General features: G+C 36.4%; 1 protein-coding gene across 3 annotated transcripts in view; it reads left to right on the plus strand.

Annotated features, from left to right (window-relative positions):
- Positions 1 to 16126, plus strand: part of EHF (ETS homologous factor) — a 33927-nt gene extending 17801 nt beyond the window's left edge. The window contains exons 2-9 of one of the 3 annotated variants that reach the window (XM_063289623.1): positions 272 to 371; positions 2105 to 2353; positions 3786 to 3845; positions 6820 to 6888; positions 6983 to 7051; positions 12162 to 12227; positions 14154 to 14349; positions 15272 to 16126. In XM_063289623.1, the coding sequence (XP_063145693.1) occupies positions 275 to 371; positions 2105 to 2353; positions 3786 to 3845; positions 6820 to 6888; positions 6983 to 7051; positions 12162 to 12227; positions 14154 to 14349; positions 15272 to 15371 (906 nt within the window). In that variant the 5' untranslated portion in view covers positions 272 to 274 and the 3' untranslated portion in view covers positions 15372 to 16126. The remainder of the gene's footprint in view (positions 1 to 271; positions 372 to 2104; positions 2354 to 3785; positions 3846 to 6819; positions 6889 to 6982; positions 7052 to 12161; positions 12228 to 14153; positions 14350 to 15271) is intronic. The other 2 variants (XM_063289624.1, XM_063289622.1) reach the window with 2 other exon arrangements.
- The last annotated feature ends 2067 nt before the right edge of the window (positions 16127 to 18193 follow it).

The following is an 18193-nucleotide window of genomic DNA, read 5'->3' on the forward strand; positions in this document are numbered from 1 at the left end:
AATGAAGCAGATTTCCTCTCCTATTTGTTTTTGCTTCATCCCTTCATTCTTTATGGATAGGGGTTGTAAGAACTTACCTTGTATCTGTGAAAATCAAATGTAATCATGTTTTACTGCTCAACATTTTTTTTTCATCCAAAAAGGGATTGTAGTAACGTGTTTTTAATTGGTAGGTTTTGAAAGATACTTAGCATTACTTGTTTGGATGGGATATTCTTGGCAATTGTAGAAAAAAAGTCCAAGTTAAGTGAGCTGTTTGGTGCATTTACAGATCATGATTTTAGAAGGAACTGGCAGAATGAGTCTTAATTCCGTCACAAGTCTTCTCCACGAACAACCGACCTGGACAGAAGGATATCCCACCTGTAATGGTAGGAAGTATTCACCAGTGGTGGTCTATGAATAGGTCTGGGAGCTATATATCTTTCTCTTGTCCTTATGCTATTTGGAAAGCTCACTTTTTATTTTGATGGCATGAAAGTCATTATATTCCTTTCAGTTTTTAAAAATTACAATCTTATGTTATCAAGGTGGACTATGGTTCAATTATCATAAACTAGAATTAACTCTTTCATTTTTTCCCTTTAAAGTATAAAAGAAAAAAAGCAGTTGCTTTCTGCAAAGTAGGTACTGTCAGTAGCATCCAGCAGGCAACTCCACCCAAATAGACAACACGTCCTAATCTAAGCTTGAAATCTGGAAAGAGCATCATTTCAACTTGAAAGTCTCGATTCCAATTCTTGCTGTGCTGAGCTCATATTAACTGCTTCTCACTGACAATGAAACTAAGTTTGCCACTGATGGCCAGAAGTAATTTTGGGTGAGGTAGAAATATTTTCATTTGGCACTTGACTGAAATACCCATTATACTTGATTTCACATTCATGTTAGTGGCTCATTAAAGATGTCTTTTTCTCATTATTAAATTTAAAATAAGCACTTATTTCTAAACAAGGAAATAGAGCGATGTAAATGTTCTGAGTACATAAAGATGATGTAATTTATAAGCACTAAAATCTGGTCCCTTAATCATATAAAAAAGCCATTATGATTTAATTTGTAGTGACTACAATTTTAAAACTTAATATTTCTTTACGGGAATCCCAAAATGTGTACAAATTCTTCATGTCACGCACTTATTGCAATCCTTGCTGTTGCTGATATCAAGTCAACAAATATAAATTCAACTTCTATTGTAAAAATGTTTTCATGGATTGCCTACCAACCCACTAGGATTTTTGCTTTGTAAATTCCTCAAGATTCACTTAGAGTTGTTCATAGGGAATATGGTTTATCTTGGAGTAAATGGATAATCATAAATCCCAGGATTAGAATTCTGTATGCTGATGCTCATGCTGACTTCATTTTCCCCACCAACTGCCTTCTTTTTAAAATAGGAATGAACTTGTCACAGTCAGGGCTAATTCCCTTAATGATCTCTTAATGAGATTATTGTAATGTGATCTACATGAGGCTGCTTCTGAAGATCCTTACAAATTGTAATTGCTTGTGGAGGTCATCATCATAGTCAATATCATTACAATATTGACTAGGTTGGTGTTTAGGCTGCATGCAATTCTGATTTTGATATCATCTAATTGGTTTCCATTTGGATTCTGGAAGCTCAGATTGCAAATCTGGACATAAATAGTCTGGATAAAGACTATTTAATCATTCATACCTGATCTTTTTTCCTTGAAAGCCCTGCTATGGGTTCTCCAATGAGCATATTAAAGTAGCCTTGGCCTCTTCATCAGTGGCCCTGAGGTTTGTTCCAAAAGCTTATTTTGCTATTTTATTATAGAACTTTAGCTTCTGAGTAAGACTGTTCGAAAGGGTAGGGGCAGAGATTCTGGGTTTATTTTTTAATTCCTAAAGATGTTTGCTTTTATTGACTTTACTTTCTGTAGCTTAACTTATTATATCTCCTTTACATTAATGATTATTCTGATTATTTATTGCTCTCTGTATTATGGCTTTTTAAGTGTTGAGGATTTTTAAATAAGTTAATAAATGAATAAAAATGATGCATTCTTCACTTTGCCAATATTATTCAGGGATAGTGAAATGTTTTCTTTAGTGATTACTACATCTTTTCCTGCAGCAGCATCAAGCAGTTTTTTTGGAACTCAGTGGCATGAAATACATCCTCAGTATTGGACAAAGTATCAGGTCTGGGAATGGCTCCAACATCTCTTGGACACCAACCAGCTTGATGCCAACTGTATCCCATTCCAGGAATTTGACATCAGTGGGGATCATCTGTGCAGCATGACTTTGCAAGATTTCACCCGGGCAGCTGGCACTGCTGGACAACTTCTTTACAGCAACCTCCATCATCTTAAGTGGAATGGTAATACTCTGACTAAAATACATGTATTTTTTCCCAACTTTGGATCCTCAGATATTATAGTATTAATAAGCTACAATTCTGATCAACCTCAACCAATAGAGTCAGTAGTGAAAGATGATGGAAATTGATTCAGCAGTGTCTGGAGCCTTAAGGCTGGGAAAACTTGCTAAAAGAAGTTTTAGACGCTACATATAATTCTGTACAAAATGTATTCCTTGCATTCAGAAATCATTAAGAGGTGAAAGGAAAGAGAAACTTAATAATATAATATATCCTGCCCAACTCATTTGTCACTGATCCATTCTGAATCTACTATACAAAACCTTGTTCTTAAAATCTGAACAGCTTTATATATTATCTTCTAGGTCTGCTGAAATAGAAATTGTTTTTGTGGTGGCATCTCTTTCCTATTGTGATCTTAAAGATATCTACTCCTTAATATGACTGAAGATCAAAGCAGCTTGTTCCAAGGCTCAACATAACAAATTAAGCATTGCTATTCAGCAAATCCATGTCTCAGAGACCATACAGCCAAAGTCTCTGAAACATAATTTACTTCTAGTAATTTACACCAAAATGTCTCCATATCCCAATGGGAAGCTTTGAAAAATATTGTATAAGACATTCAGTCAGGCTTTCAGAATCCTTTATGCTAATAGTGTACAGAACGTCTTGGGATGGAACTTAAGTGCAAACCTATCTCTCTCAGTACATTTTCCTTAACTCAATTCCAGAGAGAGAGAGAGAGAGAGGGAGGGAGGGAGGGAGAGAGAGACTGCAAAGTTTTTTTTAAGTTAGATTTTGTTCCAATGGGAAAATTTGAAATGGCTGCAATGATTAATGTAGCCACAAACACTAAATAATTATTAAATAGGGCATTCAGGTGTCCTTAGCCTGTTCTATCCCAACTTGACTTTTTTTTCCTGGTTTATAGGGTATATATGGGGGTCTTGAGCATTCTCTTGTAAACAAATGTGAACTTCTTTACATTAAAAAAATACTTTAATTTTTTTTCCAGTTGAGACAAAGTGATAGGTAGACACTAAAGGCTGCATCTGTAGTGCATTAGTGACAGTAAACACCATGTTATCTTCAGCGTAACTGTTGATTAATACCAAGGTCTACTTTCCCTATATTAAAAATGTTTGGCTTTTTTGCCTCAAGTCAACCTGATTCCTTAAATAATATTTTAATAAGAAGCAACTCTGCTGGTGTTTGTGAAGTAGATATATCTACCCCATATAATGAGGAGCAGGGATAATATGAGAATATCTATTTTTCTTTTCTTTCATTATTCTGGTATATTATTTACATAGCTCTCAATGGCATTGTTTCCTATGGTTAATATAATTCAGCTGTTCTGGGGTTGTATGGTTGAAATTCTGCCTTTCTTGTAATTGCATTGCATACTGCATTCATTCATTTCTGTCAGGTCAGTGTGGAAGTGAAGTGTATCCATCACCCAATGTCATTGTTAAGACAGAACAAACAGGTGAGTGATGTCTGTATTCTTTCTGTTCCAAACTATTGCAAACTAGGAATGAACAAGGAGAATGGTTATTTAGGACCAAATAACTCATAAGCTAACTAATAAACCAGCATGCAAGCCTAGGAAGGGGATAGATAATCACATTTGCATGTTACAGGAATTATTTTGTGATAATTATAAAATCATTATAAGCCATTTGAAAGGTGGGAGGTGAAAGTCCCCCTGTGCAAGCACTAAGTCATGTCTGACCCTTTGGGGGGACGCCGCTTTTGCCATTTACACTCATTAATTTCAGAGGTGCTCATGTATCTGTTTAAAGTCAGTATAACCTCGATAGCCTTAACACTGGGTGAAATGTTATTTTATTTTCAATATTATACTGAAAAGGTATTTTTAAAAAATATGGTACACAGCTATTGGGCCATTTGGAAATTCCTAAACGCCAGCAAACCATAGGGTGCTTAACATCAATTTATTTCACAGTTTAATGTAAAGTATTTGTCCTCATTTCATAGTAATTCATGTTTTTCACAAGTGACTACAAGGGAGTCCCCTTCTTTCCTTCTGGATTTTTACAAACTAATATTATCGGTGAGCAAGCTGAAGGCTTGAGTTTGATCTCTGACATCAGCCTTCAAAGGATCAGTCAGTACCCGATGAAAGAGATTCTTCTCTGACTGAGACTCTGCAGAGCTGTTGCATCAAAATAGGCAATTCTGAGTCACTGGAAATCAGTCTGTCCTATCACAGTATAATATCAATGACATTAAGAATACATGCAGAAAGTTCTAGGACATTTCTGGGGATTCATGTTTATAAATGAAGATAATTAATGGCAACCTAGACAAGAATAGGATATAACAGAGCCAACCAAGGAAGATATCTATTTTTTAAGATGTGTTCAGGTAGACAAATCCTAGACCTAATAGTCAAGAAGCATTTCTTAATTATTTTATTCTTTTTTTAATGGGTTTGCTCTGGTAACAAGAAGAGAATTGGTGGAGAAATATAGGAGGGTTCCAAATAAAAGCTCACATTGTCTGGATCACCACAAATAATATAAATAAAATAGGACAATCACACAATAAAAGTCTTCTGAGAAGCACCCCAAAATGATTCCTAAATCATTGCAAATGCAGTCCATATCCCTTTTAAAAAATATTTTTTCCCAGTGATTTCAATGCAGTCTAAATGGTGCCTTTGTTTAGTATTTGTTGACTTCAGCTCAGTGAATAAATCTGAGATTATTTTATTCATTTATCCATTAGATTTATATTCCACCTTTTCTCCAGGAGCTCAAGGTGATCCTTCTTTATTTTTTCCCCCACTACAAAAATTCTGTGAGATAGATTGGGAATCTGTTGGAGCGATTATGACTGGCCCAAGGTCACCCACTTAGCTTCCATGGCTTGGAATCTCCCGTGTCTTGCCCACTGCATCACATTAGTTTTCTCAAATTTTTCTTTTGCATTATCGAATAAGACCCCAGGTAACAGTGTGAGTCCTTTGGGTTTTCTTACACTAAGCTGAATGCTATTGCAAATTTTTTGCACCATGCAGAATAGCAAAAAAACATTTTCCCCCATTCCCACTTGGGTGAGTCTTTTTTTTTAGAAAAAACAATGGGTAGTTCACGAACCTAAACTACAAGAGGGTGTGTTGCAAACACATAGGTTTGGGATGCAAACATGTAGCCGGTAAGTAGAAGATCGACTAAATTCCTATGTCATAACTTTTAAGCTGGCCAAGCACAGTGGTTTAGCATTCATCATGATTCATTTCCAGGTGTAATCACATATTCGTTACTGTAAAAGACAAGTAGATCCCCAAACTTGCATTTGGAAATGGAAACAAAAACAAAGTTAACAGCTCCTAAAAAGTGACAAATGTTTGTACAGAGGGACTAATCTCTGGTAACAATACCCAGATGAATTTTGTGCTCATGCGTGTGTTCTATGAGTCAAAAGATAAATTAGAATAGTTGTGAAACCTTTATTTTTCACCCCACTCCCTACAATAATATGTTTGCTTCTTGCCATCCTGCACGATTGTCAGGTCAAGATTTTAGAGAGAAAACAGCAAACTCATACCATGCGATTGCAATTGGAGAATGTGCCGTTGTAATTTGTATCCCTCCCCCACTTCCCAGTCACTATAAAAGTTAGATGTAGAACTGAGGAAACGTGAATAGATTTAAACAGAGACAACAAAAAAGGATGTTTGGGTGTATAGAGCTTTTCGTCCTGCCTTAGCAAGGCAGCTTTGTTTGTATCAGTACACAAAATCAGAATTCTTCAGAGACCCAGAGAGTCTTAGCTGTTTCCAACTTTTGAGGCTCATAGCCACAATAATAATAATAAAAAAAACAATGACACATGAAAAGAAAGTAACAGGCATCCAAAGAAGTAAAGAAGTAAAGACATCACGAGAATATTATTTAAATAGCAAATTAACAATTGTTGAAACTTGAGATACTATGGGAGCTTAAAGCATGGGGCATAGGCTTAAAATGGGGGTAGGTGGGTGCCATGTTTGGAGTAGCACTGAGGAGGAGTGAGCAAACAATGACTCATCAGCCTTTTGTTATCTCACTCACCCACAACAGAGGCAGTCTCAGCACACACCAACTGTACATGCAGCCCCCACCAAATTGCCCAAGAAGGCTTAAATGCATGGCACCATTCTGGAGCAGGTTGGAGTAAGCCCATGCTTTCCTTACTGTTAGTATGGCTGTTTCCTACATGTGTTACTGAACAAATCAAAACAATTTCATGTGTTGATTACATACCCTTGGAAGTGAGAATGTCTCATTTGGTCAATGAAGACCATTCAGTAGGCCTTCTTGTAATTAATAAGATATTCTGATGCTTTTCTTTGTGCTATCTCTGTTGAAAATTTGAATTTTCTGCTCTGAATATGGAACATATTATTATTTCACCGGATTTATTTATTTATTTATTTATTTATTGTATGTAAGATCCATCTTTAATGACATCCTGGAAAGAAGAGAATTATTTCTATGATAGTGGATATGGTGGCACAGTAGGTAACTACCTTAAGAACCTTAAACATTTGAAATAACTCTGGAAATTACTTTGAAAAAATGGTTTAAGTTAAATTCTTTCTTCCTAACTCCTCAGAATTAGTGGACAGCAAAGCCTACTGTCGAGCACAGATTTCTGTCAGTGCTACTAGTCACCAACCTATTGGTAAGTAGGTCTAACATTTCATAATTTAGGCCTCATGTCAGCATTAGGTAAAGTCAGATATCCGAACCATATTCTATACACTTTGGGTGTCTCATTACTATAGATGTGCAGAAACATACAGGTTTTGTTTGTATGAGTACATGTGATTGTGCATGCCTAGAATGTGCTTTGGTATTCATTGAAATGTACTGTATCTGTGCTACTAGTTAAAGTAAGCAATCGAGGCTGAAAAAAGGTGAGGTTGCTTTAATTAGTAGCACAGAGATGCTGCATTTGTGCAAATCCTGAAGTACACTTTTGAAGTGTACATGTATATATGTTTTGCTTTGATCTAAGGGATAGAATGAGCAAGTAACAAAATCAGAACTTCCAGATCAATTCATTTTAGGGACAGCTGTGAATCAGCAAGCACTGAAGAATTGAGAGATAAGAAGTAAAGTGTTGTATGTGAATAATATAATATATAGCAAAGCAAATGACATAAATATTCTTCTTTAGGATGATATGGGGCAATAATCACTAAAACATCTCTGTCTTTCCCTCTGATACAAAGAAACACAAATAATTTGCAACAAATCCATGACGCTGGCACATAGCATGATTTAGCTGTTGTATTCTCCTTGTGGCTGCTCTGCAGCATCGGTTGCTTGTTTTCAGTTTGTAAAGATATGGATCAACCATCACATGATTTGGCTGAGTCCTGTGGTGCTGAGCCGAGACACAATACAGCTGAGACAGGTGGTGAACTGACCTCCATTAATAACACCATGCTTCTCTTTACATAACACAGTGAACCACATGCCTGGCCATTACTGCTGTGTGAACTCAATGTCTTGGGCAAACCCTGAAAATTGTGTTTCTTAAATTATGTCATGCAAACACTATCCGTGTGGTAGGTAGAAAATTTAAGGAGCTTTCTTCCTGTTGTCTTCCATCCCATTCATGTAAAGCAGCTGCCAGCTTTTCAAACCCAATAGTAGCAAAATTTGATCAAAATCCCTGTTGTGATATATTTACCCTCCAACTGAGGATCCGACTGGATGGAGAGCGTGCCAAGGGCACAGCGTATTCTAAACTGAATTTGTATATTCTGCAAAAAGAGTGGGATGCTTCTGAATCATATGCAAATTCTGTGCATTTTCCTTTCATTGAGTTTTGCAAGACACCTTTGTTGAAACGTCTTTTCTTGTTCTCATTTGTCAAGTTACAGCCTTCAGAAACTCCTCATGCTTAAAACTTCTCTCCCTGTAAAATGATAGGCTATTGTTTTTGCAGGTGTGAAAGAATTAGTTATTAACTCTGCGGTATTCAAGAAGCCACACAATCCTCCATTTACATTGTGGGATGATGAGGGGAGGAAAACAAACATTACCAAAGAGACAGGAAAATGACAAGCAATGTCTTTCTTTGAAGAGGTGTTGAGCAGTCTCTGATTGTACCACACCATGCTGCATGCTATGCTTTACTGCTGTTGGGGCAGCCAACAGGGCAGGATCAGCTGCTTTGCCTTTGGTTTTCCATCCCTCTGAAAACAGCAGAAGAGAAATTTCCTGTACCAGCTCCCTCAGAGCAGCAAAAGAGGCTTGGCCATGGATTGCAGGAGAGGGGCAGATTGTGGCATAAATATGCTTTTTCTGGGTGCTGACAAGTCTTGCTCAATTTTGCTTTCTTTCAATTGTTTTGATGGCATTTCTTTGCTGATGAAATGCCCTGCTGTGACATCAGCGTAATGTTGGGTCTCTGGAAGAATAGTGAGGTTTTGGTAAAATTCTAAAATTCCCCACAGCGTATCTCCTTTACGTCTCTATGGTAGTTGCAGAAAACCACCAGACAGTGCAAAACCAGCAAGGATTTCTTCCCCTTATTCCTCAAAATAACATGTTATATCAGGCTATGTGATTTATTAACTTGTTATTCATTTATTTATCTGCTTGCTGGCTTGTATGCTGCCTCAGTCACAAAATAATTTAAATTTTTTAGGATTCTCACATTCAGAGCAAAATTCCCAAAGGTTTTTGATTTAATGGCGGGGCTGGCTTCTGAGAGGGTGGAAACAGCAAGCCTTAATTACGCTTTGTGTCTTTCCCACAAGCTCAGCAGTTTGCGTAAGAGGATGGTGCTCTCAGGTTGCCAGTGCAGAAAAGACATGAATGTAATTAGCTGAGGTTTTTTTGTTTTGGTTGGGTTTTTTTAAGCTCTGAGCAAAAGTACTTGCCACTTTCTTCTGTAGTGGTAGTTTATATCCATTTTCCTGGTATGCTTATCAGCATTGCAACAAAATAGTTCAGACAAGTTGGTACAGAAGCCGGGGCTGGTATTTACTGGAAGTCATTTGCACATGCAAATAGTTAATTTCCATTGAAACCTGTGGTGGCAGTTTATGGATGTATGTAGGTGAAAGAATGCATGTGGGCTCTAAGTTTTTATGACACTATAGAATAGCTGTGCTCTATCAAGCTGTGCAGGCACAACTTGAGTTCCTGGAAAAGCTCTCTGGCCAATATGTTTTTTTGAGGGTGTTGGGAGATCATCTTAAATGGATGATCATTTTGGCAAATACAATAAATAGAAACTATCTACTTCTGTCTGTATACATTCTATTATATATTTATAACATATAAATTATCAACATGATAAACTGATTATCATTTTGACAAATATGGTAAATAGAAACTGATTAGCAGCTTTGGATTAGTAGGTAAATGCCTTAGTGCATTCCCCAACCCACTGACTTTCAGATGTGTTGGGAGGGTGCCCTCAATCCATGCCACCCTCCTATCCCTTCCATCCCCCCTTATTTATTTAAGGAACTGTCAGTGTTCGGGAACTGTTCCTTCTTATCACATGAGAGAATATGCATCATAATGAGAGGAAACTTGCCTCTGTAAATTTGTTGGTTTGAAGAATTTTCAATATCACTGGCCTTTATTCCTCTGGATCTGGCTTTTTCATTACCTCAGAAACAGCTGTTTGCCAAGCCATTGTATGTGTTGATATTATACATTTCCTTGATATAAAAGAAATCAAAGATACAGGTAGTCCTCATTTAGCAACTACAATTGGGACCAGCAACTTGGTTGTTAAGCAAAGTGGTCACTAAGTGAAGCACCACAATTTTATTTTATTTGTTTTATTTATTTATTTTCTATCCCGCCTTTATTATTTTTATAAATAATTCAAGGCGGCAAACATACCCAATACTCCTTCCTCCTCCTATTTTCCCCACTACAACAACCCTGTGAGGTGAGTGGGGCTGAGAGAGAGTGACCTGCAAAGGTTGTAAATGCGAGGATTGGTCATAAAGTTACTTTTTCATCACCATCGTAACTACAAATGGTTGCTAAACTACTGTATATACTATTATAACAAATTTTGGAGAATAACAGGATAAAACAAGGGATTAGAACTTTTGCTGATTTTCATTTTAATCTTATCTGAGGGAACTTTTTTTCTCCATTTTTCATAATATTAGAACTTAAGTGAAGCTGACTGAATTCAAAACTGAGAAAATAAGGTATTGTTTCACACAGTGACTGATAAACATTACAGTGCTAAATATGTCTACTTAGAAATAAGCCCCAGGATTCAGATGGGAATAGGACTGCAACCTAATTTTATGGGTGAGCCCACAGCTCAATAATATAGCACATATTATTCAAGCAGGAAGTTTTTAATTATTTAAAAAGAATATATAAATAGGCGGCATATGACTATTAACAGTAGTAGGACTAAAAATGCCAGATGCAAAGAGTAAGCAATGAAAACCATTATTTTTGCTTGAATCTATTCAGTAGATTGTGAGAACACTTTGAATTATTTAGTAGATTATGGAAATGCTGTTAATGTAATGTATCTTAATTTCAACAAAGTCAAAATTACCCATGATATTCTGTTTAGCAATTTAGTTAAGTGTAGTCTAGATGGCATGACAATTACACAGATCAATAGCTGGTTCAAACATCTTACTCAAAGGATATTCATCAATGATTCTTCATCATACTTAACCACAGTGTTTGATGCTAAGCCCTAAACTCTTCAACTTTTTAACTAATTATTTAGATGCTTGTCAAATTTGCCAGTGACACAACACTGAATCACGATAGGTTAAAAATGTGCTGAAAATAGCAAAATTAAATTAAACACAGAAAAATGAAAAGGTATTCATTTAGGAAATAGGAATAAAATGCATAGTCACTAGATATCTGGCTACCTGGTATGAGAATAGTATTTGTGGAATAGTAATTGTCTACACATTATATGTGAGTCAGCATGTGATATGGCTGCAAAGAAAGGAAATGCAAATGTATATCAAGAGAAGTATAGTTTTCTGAATCATAGGAGATAATAGTTCTACTTTATTCTGTATTCATCAGATCCTTCCTAAAGTATTATGTCGAATTCCAGGCACCAACTTTAAGAAGGATTCAAATAAACTGGGATAGGTTAGAAAAAGGCAAAATATCTTCAGGTGACTAGAAACTAAATCTGTGAAGAGAGACTTGGGTATTTTTAGCTTTGAGAAGAGAAGACTAAGAGTGGTAACACTCTTCAAATACCTGAAAGGATATTACACAAAAGAAAACCAAGAATGCAGGACATGAAATAATGGATTTAAGTTACAGAAGGCACATTCTGATTGAATACAAGAACCATTCAATTACCCAGAGGGATGGTGGTCTTCCATTCGCTGAATACATTCAGGTGAATTTAGACAGCATCTGGCAGGGATGCTTTAATTTGAATTCCTGCACTAAGCAGGAAATTAAACTCAAAGGCCTAAATGGTCTCTTCCAATATGATTCTATGAAGTTTGGGTTGGGCTGTCATTGCAAAGAGGAGGAGAATGTTATCACTTTTTCCATGACTTATAGATATTTTCAATGTTGGATGCTCTGTGAAAGTTGCACTTTCTTGAGGTAGAGGCAACTGACTTACTCCTAAATGGTTTGGAAACCTGTTACTGAAATGACTAAATACCAATTTGTTTTTATGCTGCTTTTCCAATTATGGCCAGAAACCTTGAGGAACATATGGTTGAAGAATGGGACATATTTTTAAGTAGTTTAGGTGTATCTGTAGAGACAAGAACTGATTCCCCTTTCTGTTACAGATGATTCTTCAGAAGTGAAGAAAATTCCACAAGATCACCCTCCAAAATCACACAATAAGAAACACAGTAAGTCAGCTATTCTTGGATTTCTACCCTGTGAGGGGGACGTTAAACACTTAGGAATGTAATATACTATAGGAAAACAGAAGCAGTGTCTAACCTGTAGCTAGGCAGAATGCCTTCCTCATTCATTTTTCCCCTCTGGAATTAATGTCAAATAGAGAGAGAAAAGGACTACATATGTTTCTGCCATTGATTCTTCTTCTGGACTTGGTCCAAAGCTGTCTAGAAAAGACATCTTCTGCATGCCCGTAGCCCACATAATCAGGTTGTTCTTCTACAAATGTGACCCCAACACACTAATGGTATGATGTGGTTCTGCCATGAAATTTAATGGTGAGGTGGAATCAGTGTGTACCACTTGAATGAGTCTAGTGAAGTGGCCCCTAGAGGTGGTAATGTTGGAGATATAAAAGGACAGCAAAATGATGATTAAGACAACAGTGATTATGCTTTCTCCATGCAAGGCACTTGTAAGATTCAGATAACATGGTAAAGCTGGTCATTTGCTATCTGGTGGTCTATTTCAGGCAATAAAATGTTTTGGGCTAGCCCTGGTCAAGCATCAAATGTTCACTGTAAATACTGAAATATCTAAAAAGTAAAGAACTTTTTTTATTATACTTGGGCCTTTTCAGGCATTGTATTCTAAGGAGAACTTAGAATAAAACCCTTCTTCCTTACTACAAGACAAAAATAATTAATTTATTCTACTATATTTCTTTAAGTGTAATTTCTCCCTGATTCTCAGTCTGAATCTTCATCATTATAGCTGAGAATGGATTTATTTATTTATTTATTTATAATACTTCTCAGAATATACATGCAGGAATACAAATTTCATTTTTTTCTTGGCTCATATCAGATGAGAAAAAGAATGAATCCCTGAAGATTGCAGTTTTATATTTGTCAGTAATGTTGAGGTTCTCATAAAGCTCAGAGCAAATGAGTATTGAACTTTGTTTCTTGAATTCCCATCTGTTTTTCAGTCTATGCATCCTGTTGGGCAAAATGCACCCCACATTCTTTTTAACTCTGTTGGTGCCAACCAAGTTTTAAAAAAAACCAAAATGAGCTTCTCTTATTTATACATGTGGTGGGTCTCTTGCTGATCAGGTTTCACCCACTTTTTCTGGAGTAAAACAAAATGGAAGTTCAACTGCATGCTATATATAGGCTGAACTCACGCAATGTGCTTAGCCTGATTAGCGAATTATCCCATTTTCTAAATTTACATAATGCATTCAAACTAACCAAACAGCCTGAACTGATATAACAAGATAAGCCTGAAAAAAACTAACCAAGGCTAATACTAATTGCAGCTTACTATGTGGATACATCTTCCATAATGTACTATATTTGACCTTGTTAAGTATATGGCACGAAAACAGCCATTCTTTAATTTGCTTCTTAGGTTAACATTTAGAAGTCAAAATTTAGAAATATATCTGCAATATAGGATTCTGTGGCATTTTTTAAAAAAACCTTAAAACCTAAATTTTAATACAGAATAATACATAACATAAGAAAATTATTAGTCCAACAGGTTTTGAGATAAATGAATTAATATGAGTTAAGAATGTGAGGTCATTACATTAACTAAGGATTAAGTTCAGCTAATCTTCAGGGGGCAAAAAAAAGGGAACGGTGGGGATTGTCATGTTGAGATCCCAACTCTGCCACTTGTATGTGTGTTGCCATTACACGCATATACAAAGGGGTGGGGCTGCAATTGTGATGTCAATTTCCTGTTTTGACCCCCTCCCGCAAATGCCAATGATTAACTCTAGGGTTTAGAACTAGCCTAAGAATGTATAGGAAGGACTTTTTAAAAAGAAGTATTAGGAAACCCCGTCAGAGTCTAAAATGTATACCACTACCCTTTATTTTTTAACACAAGTAATGTTTCTTCTGAACATCATTTTATTATAGCTCCTCGAGGAACTCATCTGTGGGAGTTTATCAGAGACATTCTCCTGCATCCAGAGAAGAATCCTGGATTGATAAAATGGGAGGATCGGTCAGAAGGCATCTTCAGATTCTTAAAATCTGAGGCAGTGGCTCAGCTATGGGGAAAGAAGAAGAACAATAGTAGCATGACCTATGAGAAACTCAGCCGTGCCATGAGGTAACAAAGGGGAACATTTTGCTTAAAAAACAACTGTCTTTAGTCTCTGGCTGCAATGACAAGCAAACAGCCGGAGTATGCTGAAATCACAGGGACTTTTTAAAAATGTAAAATAGAGTGAAGCACAATCCTATGGCATAATTTCCTCCTGAACTTTTTTTCTGATCCAAGTGAAAGATACCAGTTGGATTGATGTGGCAAGATGAGAAATCTAAGATCCTAACTCTGAGGGCCTCTCCCCCACCTGAAAACCACATTACATTACTAGAAGGACTGCCAAAGTGTCTTCACATGAACACAGAGATTTTGTCAGTTATGAGAAACTGCAGACTCCCTGACTAAACAATGACTCATCATTTGTCTTGAAGTGCCACAACAGTGGCATGTACGGACTCTGCAAGTCCTTCTGAATCATCAGTCACAGTTGCCATTTCTGCTCAATATAATAATCTGTTTATCGTAGTTCATCTGTTAACAATCATACGAATTCCCCTTAACATAGGAACAGCATCAAGCTTGTTGGTCAGTTCCAGTTCCTGCCCAATTCTCACTAGATTAAGAGATTTTGGCTAACATTTTACATTCAGTGGATTTTATATTCAGTGAATGTAATTTTTAACTGTAGGTTTTAGATGCAGAGGTTTTAAGGTTTTCCTTCAATCAATGGGAATATTTTCAAGAAAATAGTAATACTATTAGAACATATCCATATGCTTTCTGTTGATTCTATCTTGAATGCAATGGGCATTATGCAAAGGCTGTGAGATAGTAGTAACTCAACGCCTGATGAGGTACTGGGTTTTTTCTGATTTGGTGAGAAAATAGCTTAATTGCTAAGTCCAATTCCAAAATGAAATCAAAAGGGGAAATGCTCAGTGAATGAGTTTTTTATATATCTGATTTCATGATCTCCTTTTAACAGATACTATTATAAAAGAGAAATTCTTGAGCGTGTAGATGGCCGGAGACTGGTATATAAATTTGGAAAGAATGCCCGTGGCTGGAGAGAAAATGAAAACTAAACACAACTTTAAAAACAACTGTAGAAACCTTCACTGGCAGGAAATCCTAGAGGATGTAAATATTCCAAAGACTATTTTCTTCTATTTATGTACAAAAATTGGGGCTGCAGAAATCTATGTCTAATGGGAAGAAGGAACACTATTGTTTGTTGACGTTATAACTATTTTATTTGAAATATGTCCTTCTATGGAGAACATGTACACAGTTTTCTGTGATCTATGACAATACTATATGTATGTGTATAGGGATGAGTTTGCCTTTCTTGTAAAGATTTTAGAGAAAATGAATTCCAAAAGAAATGTGATTTAACATAATGCTGTGAGAGGTGTATGTAATGGGAGCAAATCATAGGGCATTACTTTATACTTAGGCATATCACTGCATTTTAGAGAAACAGGGATTTATAGTATCTGTCTCAGAATAAGTTTTGTATGGGATAGGTCTTTCCATTAAAAATATACATCTTTTTTCAAAGGCTGTTGAGTAGTGAGACACCAATGGTTAATTAAATCGAAGGCTGTCGAGTTATGGTTTCAATTTTTTTCTTGTTTTTTGCCCTTCTTCCAGACAATATAGTATGGCCATTTTCAGTAGCATGGAGTTCTTTGTGGTCCTCCATTTAGAGTTGGATTTATCAGCTCATTCCTTCCCAAATAATTCTCAGTTGAAATAAATCCTAGAACATGAAGAATTGTGAATAAAAACAGTGAATGTTTTATTCGTAGACCTCAATAAATTTAGTTGAGCTTTGTAACCAACCTTGAATGCTTGGCTATGCTGAAATCAGACCTCAAAATGACGTGGCTTAGGTCATGAAATTTTGTGTGTCAGCGGCGTGTTAAAGCTTCCTTTCCTAACCTGGAATCCCCCAGGTTTTGGGACTACAGACAACTATGCAAACTGGAAGTTCTGGGAACTGTAATACCAGATCACCTGGAAATTGCCTTGTTGAGGAATGCTGTCTCAAGAGCATGGAGGGTAATCATTTGAAAAAAAACAAACCTTCCTAAAAAATCAACGGTGTGAATGTTTGTCCTTAGTGACTGGCAGCAAATATACATGTTTCTGACAGGAGTGATTTTTGGTCCTACCCGACCAGACTGAACTTGAGATTTTCTGCATCAAAAGCATGTGCTCAGTCATTGAGTTAGTATATATTTGGATATGAACATAGAGCTCAGTGTGATAATGAAATTGTACTTTGATTCTAAGGCTTTATATAACTGAATTTTATATCCAAAACCAAATCCCTCCACACAGAAAACTAATACTCTCAGATTCTATTTCAGTCTTTCTGTCCTTTCTCCCAGATACCTAGTTTTCTATTTGCCAGGATGGGGTGGCATAGAAGAACATTCAGTCATGTAAGTTCCCACATGTAAGTTAAAATGATTTACCGGCATATAAGAGCTGAAATTAAAAATGGCTTCTTTTTGCTCATTAAAATTCAACCGTGAGGCTTAAATCCAAACTTGCCTGAAACTTAAAGTTTCTGTGTTCTCTGAGATGCCAGATGCCATTTTTCATCACAACAATTGCTTGTGGAATAGAGACCAAGCATTTTGCTACAACAAGCAAATGGTAGCTGCCCCTCTGCTGAAAAATACACCTAAACAAGTCAGATAGGAAACACCTTTGCAGTCACAATGCCTGCCAAAGCTTATTATTCATTATAGCTATGTGACATTTTGGCCTTTGCTTAAGGTGGGTGGAGGCAGTTCATCTTATTTACTGTATAAGAGAAGTTGGTAACTGGGACAGCAGGTTTCAGAGTAACCCTTTCTGTTTTTTTATTGACTGAATATTTACTGACTCACTGAATGAGATTTTTCCTCAGTTTCTCTCTCCCCTTTATTTTTAAATCAGTGAGTCTCCACAATCGAATTAATGATCTTTTTCTGCAGAAATATCCGATCTAATGTGTTGGATTTGGTATTGTCTTGTGATATTGAGCCAAAGCAGCATTGTAACTGTATAGTAACTATAATCATATAACTACTTCTTTCACAGTGCAGTCTATATACTCATAAATAAGTTCTATTGTCTTATGTCTAAGAACCTAGGTGTAAAATTATAGTCTTAATATCATTTGGGGAAATTAAAGAAAGTTTTAATAGAGTTGTCCTTGAGCAATATGAGACTTAAAACTGCATCTCAGCTGCTTGCAAAATGAAGATTATAGACAGCAGTATTAGTACAGACTTCTCCAACTTGGTGGCCTTCAGTGCATTTGTGACAGGGTGGAGTCAAGATGATGGCCATGACCACATGCTCAAAACCCTACCCCTTTTTTATTTGAATTGTGATACACATAAAAAGTACAGGGCTTCAACTGCAACTCATAGCTACAATCTTGATTGTTTGACTCTCTTCTTGCAGGCACCCTTGGTGCCCTTCATGCATGTTGCGTTCTTCTGAGTTGTTGAAAGAACTCTGGAACTTGCAATTCCATCAGGTTGGGCTAGATACGTTAGTATTTCATGTACTCAAATCATGAAGTCTAATAGAAGCCTCAATCTTTTTATATTAATTTCTTGTCATTTTAAATTTCATTTATTTGCCCCACTTTTTCTTGCTTTTGAGATTTTGGAAATAATCCATATTGATGGATGCCGCTATTTCACTATCTCTCAGACCATGTGGTATCTGCTTATAAGCATTTGATCATCCAGAAGACTTTTCCTTCTTAGAATCTGTGGGCAATCACAGTAGTGCAACCACAATACATCTCTAACTCCTCCTTACTTTGGAGTGGAACACTACATTACGATGCTTGTGATATGTAGCCCATATTTATATTACTTTGGTAAACTGCTGGTTA

This window comes from Candoia aspera, chromosome 1, assembly GCF_035149785.1.
Source record: "Candoia aspera isolate rCanAsp1 chromosome 1, rCanAsp1.hap2, whole genome shotgun sequence".
Lineage (NCBI taxonomy): Eukaryota > Metazoa > Chordata > Lepidosauria > Squamata > Boidae > Candoia > Candoia aspera.